Genomic DNA, 12,138 nt, shown 5'->3' on the forward strand with positions numbered 1-12,138 from the left:
GGTATTTTTGGTCTGCTTGACTACAGCTAGATGGGAATTGAGGATGGGTCAGCTGGCAAGCCTCTGATGGACCGTCAAACTGCGACGGAGTCCGGGACGTGTAATGGCTGCGCTAAAGAGAGGCCGACTAATACTATCATCTGCTCCATCTCCATCTCCTGCCACAGGGATGAAAGGTAGAGGAACCCGAATAAATTGATCACGGGGACAGGGCACCCCCGCCCCTTTCTCCAAGCTTGCCACGAGCTTTATTTTAAACACGCACGAGTGCTGTGTGATGGAGATGGGATGCTGAAAACCTACCCCCCCACCCCCACCACAGACACACACCACTGTTCCTGGGCAAAGTGGTCTAATTTGCCATATTGAGTAAAATTCCAGCAGAATCTGACAAGGCCACTGTGCCCGCCAGGAGCTCTGCTTTCCTCCCAGGCCCGTCTGCACATCGTGTGCCAACGCCTGCACCATCTCAGAAGTGAAGTAAACCAAAGCACCCCCTCCCCCCCCCCGCCTCCTCCAGTTCAGCTTGGGCTGATTCAAAGAAGCAATAGCAAAGCATCTGACAAAACACCCAGGAAAGGAGGGTGGGGGGGAGTGGGGGGAGGAAGCCGGGAGAAGGGAGATCTGAAGCTATTTCCAATATAACAAGGGCCTCTTTCCACCCTGACACCTTGAGAGAAGACAGACCCCGGTGTGGTGTTAAAAGGGAAAATTAAACAAAAAACTCCTCGTGAATAATTCGCAACGGGGCTCTTTGCGTGAAAGCATGAAAAATGTCCATTTGTATAAACAACCAACTGAATTTTGTCCACACCAATTATGGACATAAAGGGGGGGAGGTGCTCGCAAGGCCCGTGGCACAAATACTGCTGTTTAAGAGGGGTATTTGCTCTCATGTGGAATCCGTAGCGTTCCAACACCTTTCTTCTTAACATGGGCATTGGCAGCGGTTTTCAAAGTTTCTACCCCTTCCAGCAAACCTTTTCCATATCAGCTTCTCTGCTGCTAGGCAGCGGATCCTGCTCGTGGGGCGTGCACTGGGCCCACGCGGGGCATGGGCTTGCCCACCTCCCTGCGCATGGAGACTGTGCCCCAGGACATATTCTGTGTATCCACCGTGGTGGGAGACTGGTAGGGGAAGGGCAGTGGCCGAGGGCTCAGCTGACCATCTCTGGGAGGGCACCTGAAAAGCCCATTTGGGGGAAACGCCTGGATTAAACCGCTCTTACAAACATTTGGGGGGAGGTCTCTAGAAGTTGAAAGCAGCAGCAAAGGGCAGTCTTGCTAGATGGGCACTCCTGGAAACGGAGGAAGGCACTTTGAAAGGAGCCGGACACGTGGTCCTCCCAGCCCAGCATCGCTGGCCTGCGTGGCGTCTCAGGCACGGCTCTTTCCCGCCCCATCTGGAGATGCCTGGGACTGAATGATGGGCCACGGAGCTGCAGCCCCTTCCTTCTGGCAGCCCAGAAGGGATCGCCGTGGATCGCCGTGGCACAGCTGGGCCTGAGAGCAGGTGACGATCAACTTTCTCGTTGACTTTGCCCCAAACGGAAAGCCTGTGAGGTGCCACGCCGTTCAAAATGGCTGGCTTTTGAAATCCCCCAACCACTACGGGCCGCACCGCATAACTCACATAAACCTCTACCTTATTGGCAGAGAGAGACAGACAGACAGACAGAGGGAAGGCTCCTTCCTTCTTGATTGCTTTTGACACTGGGCTGCGATTAATATTTGATTGGCTTAGCAGCCGGTGACAAAGGGACAAACCCAATGCTAAAGGGCAGGCGACGCACCGAGAGGCCGCACAGCAGCACTTCTGATGAGCTGCGAGGAAGGGGCACCCTGCAGAGAAGCCCCTGCAGCTCGACCGGCCCAGAGGAGTCGCAGGCGGGGAAGCGGTCAGAGGAGGAAGCATCCGCTCTGCACTCCAAACTCTGCTCCACATCCAGGAGACGCTTCCCTGATGCAAAAGGGGGCCGGTTAGGGTCGTCCGCACCGAGGGAAGGGCCCTGTGCTGGTGTGGAAGGAAGGAAGCGCGACTGAGGGCGGCCCTCCGCGGAGCGTCACGTGCATGGGAAGCCCTGCCTCGTCTTCAGGTCAGGCCCACCGAGGCAGCGAGAGAGGGGTGCCTTGGGACACCCACCCAGCACCAGGGTCCAGGGCCTGCTGAAGGGCCCTCTGAACCCCAGGGGGGCTACCTCCTCCCCAGCACTGTCTCGGAGCGATTCCAGGGCTCTCGGGATGAGCCCTCGTACTGGTCCTGGGACAGGTCCTGCTCTGGAGTGTGCCCTGTGATGTCCTCGGGGGTGCTCTGACGAGACGGCAGTGGCCCCCTCCAGCGCCCTCGCTAGGAGACACCCCCGGCAAATGCCGACCGCAGCGGCTCTGCCCAGGGGCTGGCTCCCTTCGGCTGCCTAGGAAGGCCGTGCCTGCTTCCGCGCACCGCTTCCCGCCCGAGCTCTGCGCCGTGCAGCTGTGTGAGTGAAGACAGGGGAGCTAACCCGTCCGTGCAGGTGGTGCCGGTCCTGGACCCCCCGCCCCCAGGGCCAAAGGTGGCACGTGCCCCGGCACCATTACCTGCATGCAGTGGTAGTGGGTGCTTTTCCCATTCAGGTGGCAGCCGTGATAGTAAACGCTGCAGTCGTCCAGGGGGCTGAAGCGCATGAAGCCGTGCTGGAGGGAATTGTCACGCTTCTTGTGCATATTGTAGTGCCGGATCACGTCTTGCTTACTTGTGAATCTCTGGTGGCGAGAGGGAGATGCAGAGGGTGAGGGCGGTGCTGGCGCAGGGGAGGAGGACGGCGTGGCGGCGAGGCCGTATGGCTCTGTGCGGGAAGGGCCCTTTTCCGTTGGCTGCATTCACGCACAAAGCTAGGCCACGGCTGATGTGAACCACAGTTCGTTTCCTTCCACCGTGAATTGTCTCACAGACAGACAGACTGCTGCTTTCCCCCTTATTTCTGGCTTGTTTATCTCCTACTTGCTGTTCCGGGCTTCGGGGCAATTTCACTTTCAGACTGCCCTTGACGGACACTCCGCTTCAGGAGAGACGGCCGTGTAAACAAGACAGAGATCAGCCATGGCTCTCTGTTCAGACATCGCAGCATGCTATTGTTTAAATGAGCCAGGGCTTGTAAGCTGACAACGAAGCATGGCTTTCATCCCCGGCTTGTAATTGGTTGGGAAAGCATGGTTTGCTTGTGGGAAGGGGTTTAGACACAGCGACAAGCCAGATCTCAGCTAATCACACTGTGGCTTAGTGCTTTGTGTGAACCGGGCCATAGAGGCAGAAACCTACGAGGTGGAGCTAGCTCAGCGACCTGCAAGGGTGTTTTCGCAAGTGGCAGCCAAAGTGCCTTCCGAGTTCTCTCGTGAGGCTTGTGCGCACATGTGGACGTGGCTGGTGTGAGATGGTATGGATCAGACGGCACGTTTTTGGGCCAAACCCAACATTCCCACGCCGGTAGGGCCGACTGCAGAATGCAAGAATTGATCCGGGCAGAGTGAATGAAGCCAGACCAAATTACACTTCCTGAGGGCACACGGCTGCCGGCCGGCACTCTGCCCCATCCCTGGCCTGATTTCAGGCCTGGGCGGGGGGCTGCTGGCACAGGTCAGTCTCTGGGGTGGGGATGGGGGTGATCGTACAGCTACCAAGAAGAAAACCCTCTGGACAGAAAGAGCACCACACCACCTCCTACCCATTCTCCTTCTGCAGTAAGAATAAATGCTTTCTGGTCTATTTCTATTGCTTCTATTAAACTTCGGGATTTACACAGTCACACCAAAGGAGACCCCTGGCCTGATTTCCCTGAGGTGTTATATTACAGGAATTCAATTGCCAATCACCATTAATTTGCAGCCACTTATTATTGAATGCTCTTCATTATGTAAAAATATATATCCTGCCTTCAGGATGATCTGCATTTGCAAAATCAGCCAAAAGCCTCAGAGCCTCATGAGATCAAAAATTCAATGCCCTGCACATCTCCCCAAGTCCATCGCAAATGCCTCTCCTCTAGTCTTTCAGGCCTCCTCTGTTGCTACGGGTTGCCTCATCAGACAAAACACCTCCTCTCTGGTACGGAGTCCACGCTCCTGGTCTGAGCAGGAGAAATCCGCAGCCTGCCGGCTTGGAAGCGAGTGAGCTCTCCCCAGGCTGCACTTGGAGCTGTTGCTCCCAGACTTGGCTGCGGTAATTCCTGGGAATCCCGCTTACTCCCCTGATTCTCCGAGGCCCGCAGCACCGAAATGGAAGAGTCACGCTCCTGGACTGGAGTGCAGGGTAAACAGGCACAGCTTGCAACCAAGAGCTTGGCCCAACAATCGTGTTCTGGCAGCTCTCCCAGATATTCCGGCCTGGCTTCTGCCCCTTCCTCAGCATCCTCCTCCTCCTCCTCCAGAAATTCTGCCTCCGAGGCCAGTCGGAGGCACAGGACCGCTGCTGATCACCCTGAGTGTTCTGCTTAGGCAGCTGCTGAAGCGGCCAGGCCGAATGACATTGGCACCCCAGTCCGATGACACAAGTCCTTGCGTGGGAGGCCAAAGCTTGTGCTTGTTAAGCGGGATCCGCTGGCAGTGGCCTCCACTTGCCTGTAAGGCTGCAGGTGGGAGGGGCATCTCAGCAAACATCCTAAAATGGGGGCTGACAAATCAGCCTTCTAGGGGAAAGGGGGTGGTAAGGGGTGCTTGGCACCCCTTACCCGGGGTCAAAGGCCCAGGGGCAGCCACCCCCAGATGCAGGAGTAAGGTTGGAAAAAGCCTCTAACTGCAACATCATGTACGGTGCTTTTTATCTTCTGCACCGCTGCCATCGCAGGGCGGCCAGAGGCCCTGTGGGAAGGAGGGATTCTCCAAAGAGGTTGTGACAACCCAGGACGGCTGCGCCATATTTCAGCCAAAAGCCTCTTGTGCCAGTAAGCAAGCCTGAGGAGAGGCCTCCAAGCCCTTCGGACTGGGAGGAAAACACACGGAAGCCGAGGAAGCGGTGAAGGGACTGCTGGCCTGGAGGAAAGGGAGCAGGGGAAGGCCAGGTGTGGCCCGCAGGCCCGAGGGTCTGCACACCTCCTGGCTGCCCGGGCAGTGGCCATTTTGCCTGGAGGTGCCAAGATGGGAACGGGGGTCCCTCTGCTTGCACAGGACCTGCTGTGCCAGCTGCTCCCCGCCCCACAGCCACGTCCTGAGCCCGGCCACGTGTCCCCTGAGCCCAGAACATTCTGGCCTCACCGGTAGTGAACGTCCTGCCACCCAGAATGTCCTGCCACCCAGCTCTTCCCATCCGTCCCCTGGAGAAGCCAGGACTGAGGCTCCCGAGTCGCTGGAGACAAGCCAAGCCTTCCACCCCGCCCCGAAAGCCCCGGCGCCTCTCTTCGGTTCTGCCGTTACCTGATAGTTGCATTCGGGGTCCAGGCAGTGGTAATGCTCGCGGTACTGGTACGCGCAGTGAATGTGTCCACAGTGCTGGCTTCCAGAAAACCTGGGCGCGAGAAGAAATAGAGAAAAGTGGGGTGTGTGCATGAAGCGGGCATTTATTTAAGGAACCACCCGCTGGTCTTCCCTCCTCCACCTGCTTGGTTAGGGACACGTTTCAATTTCAGGTCTGTCTTGGCTCCCAGGAGGGCATGTAGGAAACCCTGCAAGTCATGCCAACACCACCCAGTTGTGCTCTTACAGCAGACTTTCCCAATTCAGGATGGAGAACACAACTTCCATCATCCCCAACCAGGGTGGCCTTAAGCCAGTGAGAGTTCCAGCCCAGCACTACTAGCGGGGTAGGGAAGGCTGTCTTATACAACCTTCAGTAAGAATAGGAACTTCAGTGTCTACAGAATACAAACTGAACGTCTCTATATGCCGTTTCCTCACTTTTCCACCACCTGTCTGACTGCTTGGCTTCGCATTTTCAAATCGTTAAAATGATTTTGCAAGATTTCCTCCACAATCACGGGGACCAAAGATTGCCTTGAAAAACCACAAAGCGAAACCTGAATTGTTCTAGACGCTGAAATGCTGTTAATAGCAGAGGCCGACTGTGCAAGGGAAAGGCGCAGAATGAGCCCGTCGCAGGCACAGCGTGGGGTGCAAGTGACCCTGCTCGAGCTGCTCCTTCAGCGGAGCGGTGCAGGCTGGATGGGTGACCTATCTGGGGGCTTGGGCGGTGCGAAAGTGCAGCTGGCCGGAGTGGCTGAAGCACCGTGGAACTACTACGGTTTCCCCTGCCATCATGAGGGCCAGAACCGTGCATCTTTTTAAACGGCTTCTTATCAGCTTTAGTTGCTGGGGATTTGATCTTGATTCATGTGAATGGAACTGTGGGGACAGGGAGCATATCTCCCGAAAGCCCAAATCGAGCCCTTATGACATTTTCTCACGCTGCTTACACAAAATGTGCAATCCACTGCCATGGACTGGGGTGCCGAGATGATGAGGAGCGGGATGTGGGATTAAGATGCACAACTGGCGGCCCAGCCGGCTTTGCAGAGACCAGCCATCAGGAGGAGGAGCGAGACGGAGCATATTGTGGAGTAATTTGGAAGCACTGGGAGGGCGCTGAAGGGGGACTCCGAAGGGGGAACATTTGGCACTAAAGCACCATCTGCTCCAAGGCTCCAAATGCCACACGCCATCGCTGCCTCCCGAGAGCCCCACGGGGCTGGGCATCAAAGAGGGGCCATGAATTTAGGGGGAACGAGGCCCGTTCCCGGGGAAGGGCTGTGGGAGGGATAGCAGGAAGGGGCAGGCGGTGAAGGACTGGGGGCTCTGAGGGTGACCAAGGAGAGAGACAGCAGCATACCCATAAGGCACGCGAGGAAGAGGAGGGTGGCTGCAGAGGCAGGCGGGCCTGCAAGAGATGAAAAGGGGTGGGTGGGAAGGCACTGACAGAAGAGATAGACATTGCTTAAAAATTAAATTGCTGCTTTGCCTAGGCATTCGGCGGGGAGAGAAGGGGACAGATGCCACCAGCAGACAAGGCTCTCCCAGGGGAGGAAAAGGGAGGAAAACACTGCAGGAAATCCAGACTACGCCAGAGTAGGTGATTGAGAAACTGAGCTGCAGTGGAGAAGGAAGAAAAGAAAAGAAAAGAAAAGAAAAGAAAAGAAAAGAAAAGAAAAGAAAAGGAGAAAAACTAAACAACGGGCCTTTGGATTCATGGCCAAGCTGTGCCAGTCTCCATATTCCAAAATGGAATGAGAGACTCTCTGAGGATGTAGAAATGCTGCCCGTGTTTTAAACATGTAGCTGATGTTCAGCTAGATGAGCGACAGAAGGCATCTCGGGCAGCCACACTCTGAAAAGGGGCCGAAAGAGGCATGGCGGGTGAGACTGCGCAGCTCCCTGCGGGAAGGCGCCCACAGAAGCCCAGCGCAGGTTGCATCTGTGGCAGAGACACCTGTGGAGGGACAGAGGCAGATGCGGCGCCGAGAGCCACGAGCGCACCCTGAGGGGGGCACAGGACCGCCTCCAGAAGCTCTTTGGGGGCCACATTCCAGTAGTGGACGCAGCCAAAGGCAGAAGGGGCTCCAGAAAGCAAGTCCATGCCAGGGTAAGGAGGCAGCGGTGTTTGTTTTGGGCAGAGACGAGGACTCGGGGACTTGCAGGGGGCAGAAGAAGGGCACCAAATCCTTCCTTGGTTCACCCTCCCAACAGTAACAGGCCCCGCAAGCGTCTCTCGCTCTCCTTTGCTTTTTCCTGACACTTGAAACAGTTCAAACTTATTAATTTTTAAAGGGCAGCATCTGCTTAGCTTCTCAAAAACAGAGAAGCTCCCACAAACACTGCACACTTTCCGACACGTGCATGGGACACACCTGCTCATTTTGAACACCAACAGCCCCCCCCCCCAACCTGGTGCTCATTTGCATGGATGCAAAACACATTTCTAGGTACTCAATGGCACACAGACAGACTGCACACCATCAAATCCCGTTTCAAGGGCAATTTAGGCAAAACACACTTCTGGAGCACACGTTTTCAAGCTTCGGAAAAGAGCCTTCTTAAATGGCGGTTGGGACGGGCAGAGCGAATTGGGTGGGCCTGAGAGCTGGCTGCAAGCGCAGGCGGACCTGCTGTGGATCTTCCCCCCAGTGACCAGCCCCGGAAGGCCCAGCGGGGCTCAGGGTCAGCCTTGCGGGTTTTTCCACAGATGCTTTCCCCGTAGGTGGAAGAAGCATGCGCTTCCTTCACAGTACAGGAAAAGCCAAGACTAACAGGTCACAAAGGCGCAAGTGCAAGCCAGCAGGCTGTTTTTTGCTACTGTCCTTCCTGAGGACTGCAGCCTTTTTCTCTTGCTCTGAAGAACAAGGTTAAAGGAAGCATCAAACACCCTTTGTACTAGTAACATGCAGGTAGGAAAGTTCGCTTGGAGGCCTTGGTTTTTGACCCCTGGCCCTTGGCAAGCGGCAGAGAAGGGAACCCTGCCACCATTCTCTGACTCGGGGAATATTCCCCCAGAAGGAAGTCCATCTCCCCAGCCTCACAGAAGGCTAAGACTTCAAAATCAGGCAACAGCCCCTGAACAGTCCAGTCATCTCCTCAAGGAGGGGTGTGGCCAACTAGCTCCTCACCGGCTCTCTGCTGAGACAGCATCCTCCTATTGTCCTGGCGGGAGAGTCTCCCTGCCGGCAGGACCCACTTGCAGCTATTCAAGGACGTATTTTCTCCTTGCCTTGATTTGGCTGCCATTACATGCCCCAGCTTCCCCCGTGAGCCTCAAGAAACCGCTCAGCAGGACGGCTCTGCTTTTGTCGCCACCCTTCATGCACCAGGTACTGAATCCTACTTCACGAATGCCTCTCTCTAGCCCTGCCAAGCAGCAGCGGGTTCTGCCTCCTGACCTGTCGATCTCTCCCTTCTGTGTGCTCCGAGCTTCCAGCCATGTCCGGGCTGAGCCTCCTGGGCTTGGCAATCTACCATTAACCTGCACTGGCACCAGCAGAGACGTGGCTGCTACGACATGAGCAGGGGAAGAGGGGGATCCAGACCCCCACCGGTGCCTCAGCCCAGGTGGGTAACAACTACAACACAATTAAAACATACGGAATATAAAACAGCTGTAAGTCACCTTGACTGTCTCTTTCTGAGGTTAATAATAGTAGCAATACTAATATTATTCATCATAAAAACATATCAGGCCTGTGACTTGGCTGGGGCAGCCACCTCTTACCATCCTAGGCCCAAAAGGCATCTTGGTGACAGTAAGCAGCTTTTATCGGGGCAGAAATAAGTCTTATCGATTTTTGTAAAATGTTTGATCTCTGATTTGTTTGGACCTTGCTCTAAAAGCTGCTTTTGACAATATTTAGAGAATTGGGATGTACATTATTAAATAAGTAAATTAAAGGAAGGAAGGAAAATGTACATGCCTGTGCAAAAATAAAATAAAATAAAATAAAATCAATGGATTTATTTATAAATGGTTCCTCCTCCGAATGGGTAGCAGCCATTTTAAAATCAAGAATATTGATATATAATAATGCAACTGGGACATTAAAAAGACATTTATTCACAGACACGCTATCCACAACTCATTGGCTGCATCCAGAATGACAAACCGCTGCCGATCCCTTCCCCAAATGTAAAGACGCCCCCTTCCCAAGACAGTCACAGTCTGGGAAGAAGATCTGGCAAGTTGGGGGTAGCCGACGCTGCCCCGACCTTCCCTCACTCCTCCCACAGTTTTGGCATAGTGTCCAACTTGTCCTGGGGGGATCGGGGTTTAAATCCTCGCTCAGCCACAAGCAGCGCAGCTGAATGGCCTTTGCCACGCCTCCCTCTAACCCACTTGGCAGAGCTGTTTGAAGGTTAAAAAGAGATGAAGGTTAAAAAGTGCTAAGCCAGCCTTCCTCAAGCGGGTGTCCTCCAGATGTTTGGAGTGGCAACTCCAACTCCCAGCATTCCTGACTGTAGGCCATTGGGGCTGAAGAATGGAGGGCACCAATCTGGGGAAAGCTGGCTCACTGCTCCCCGAAATAAAACTATCCCTATCTCCTAGCAACAGGTAATCTTAGTCAATTAAGCAAACGATGTCAATCAGCCAGCCAGCCAGTCATGCATCTGCATGCATCAAGAAAGTGGCGGGGAAGTCCTCCTTCCTTGGCCATCTTAGAAGATGCATCCCCTCACATCCGCGGAAGAAAGCAGGAATGCCTTTTCTAAGATGGTGCCTGCCACCCAGTTCTACATTTTTCTACCAGGATAAGTGACTTTTTCAGAAGTGCGTCACTTGATTAATTAGGTACAGATTTTTACAAGATCAAGAAGTGTTTTAATATAGCAATCAAAAATGTCAAATGAACTAAACCTGGAAATATGTTTGGAGACTCCGCATAACTCAAAACCCTTCCAAAACCCCAATTCCATTTTATGACAATGGTATGTTTTAAACCCTACATGAGTTGTGTTTGCTTTTTTAAACCACACACTTGTGTATCCTACAATGGCCACTTAAGGGACTGCTATTCTGCTGCACTGTAATCTTGGTGAGCACGGTCCAGAGAAGCTTACACGAAAACTTCACTGGGACTAATTCTGCACAAAGCTGGGGGTGTCTTCAAATTTTCCTCCGGCGAGCTGCCTTTTGAGCTAAATTTTAAAATGTGCACAGTGCGTTGCCTTCTGAACACACAGACAAAACATTAAAGGAAGCACCTGTCACTTCAGCATTTTTCTCCAGCAATTATGGTGTCAGGAATTAATTTCAGCTCCAGTTTTGGCTAGCCTCTTCAGGATGTGGTGTACGCATCAAAGAAAACTGGTTTTAAGGATGCCATTGCTGGGTCAAGGTCTGCTCTCAAGGACCAGTGGTGGACCTCTGGGCCACCGTTTAATCCCTTCTCCTCTATCAGTAACTTTGTCAGGCATATCTATAGCGGAAAAGATTGCCCAGGAGTTAGGACACTGTGGGAAGAGCTAGAGATTTCTCATGGAGAATTTTCAGTGCTGCAGAAAAATTACAAGTATTATTGGTGGGGGAGCCATGAAACAGAGATGCGGGTGTGGCCTTTAGGGGATTCTGCTCCCTGCCTCTTATGGGCATAATTTCACCGATTCTGTATTATTTTGAAACAGAAGCAACTGTTTCAGCAGCTCAGAATCCACACAGAAGGGAGCTGTGAAGAGCAGTGCCTGGAGAACTGGGAACAAGGTGAAATTGCGAAGAATACGGCGAATAGAATTGGCAGCCAACTTGCTTTACACATGACTTGTGTGCCCAGCACACTTGCACCTGGATACACGGCGTGTCCTGCACATGGGTACAGGCCTGACAAGAGATGCACTTCGTTTCATCCCTTTGGTTTGCTGAGATCTGGTAAAGGCAGCTGAGAAAGGCCCAGATAAATAAATACCAATAAAAATAATAAATACAGAAGTCAGCATGCTTAGCAAGTGTTTACATACTCATTACTCTGTAACGATGATGTGCGTGACGGGTGGGAAAAGAAAAAAGAAAAAACTACCCAACAACTCACCACCCCAATTACAAGTGATGGGGAGCGAGGAGGAAAAGCTCGTGTAAATATTTAAGCAAGAACCATCTGCTGGTGCACTAATAATAATAATAATAATAATAATAATAATAATAATAATAATAATAATGGAATCCACAGGAAAAGAAATGCAAAAATACAGAGGGAAAAGTAGAGGCAAACACATGCCAAACTCAGCTAAGTGAGAGAAAGGCGTGATCCAGTGGCTCAAAATGACAGCTCACTCACGGGCAGCTTTTGGCAAAGCTGCCGAACAAACTCATTCAGCTAATTGTGCCGCGCAGACACCGTCTCCCTCTGCCCCCCTTTTAGAGCTTTAAAATGAATTATTTTCTCCCTTTTTAAACGCACACACAGGGTAGGCTGGGCCAGGTTTTACATCTTGGGATGTGCGATCCTTCATCACTGCCAGGAAAGAGGAGCAAAGCCGGCACAGGTGTGGGCCTCTCTGGGTGGACCTGGGCAAGTTCGCTACTGCCAGAGCCGGTTGTGGCTGGCATCTTGCTGTGGAGGTCGAGAGCAAAAAGGCCTCCAGCCTGAAAATCAGCTAAGTTTGTTCTTAGTAGGTCTCCACAGTGGTTTGCTGCTAAATTTTGGTGGGAAATGCTCGCTTTTCTCCCCGCATGCTGAGTTTTGGGAGGCAGGAGGAGGC

The 12,138-nt window shown here is 53.1% G+C and overlaps 1 protein-coding gene across 6 annotated transcripts in view; it reads right to left on the bottom strand.

Annotated features, from left to right (window-relative positions):
• Window positions 1-12,138, bottom strand: part of CASZ1 (castor zinc finger 1) — a 115,621-nt gene that overhangs the window by 30,504 nt on the left and 72,979 nt on the right. For 4 of the 6 annotated variants that reach the window (XM_044445266.1, XM_044445264.1, XM_044445267.1 and 1 more), the window contains 2 exons: window positions 5,386-5,476; window positions 2,578-2,742 (listed from right to left, as the gene is read on the bottom strand). In XM_044445266.1, coding sequence (XP_044301201.1) covers window positions 2,578-2,742; window positions 5,386-5,476 — 256 coding nt within the window. The remainder of the gene's footprint in view (window positions 1-2,577; window positions 2,743-5,385; window positions 5,477-12,138) is intronic. The other 2 variants (XM_044445270.1, XM_044445269.1) reach the window with 1 other exon arrangement.

The sequence above is a fragment of the Varanus komodoensis genome, unplaced genomic scaffold (assembly GCF_004798865.1).
Source record: "Varanus komodoensis strain SLA01 unplaced genomic scaffold, ASM479886v1 scaffold48, whole genome shotgun sequence".
Lineage (NCBI taxonomy): Eukaryota > Metazoa > Chordata > Lepidosauria > Squamata > Varanidae > Varanus > Varanus komodoensis.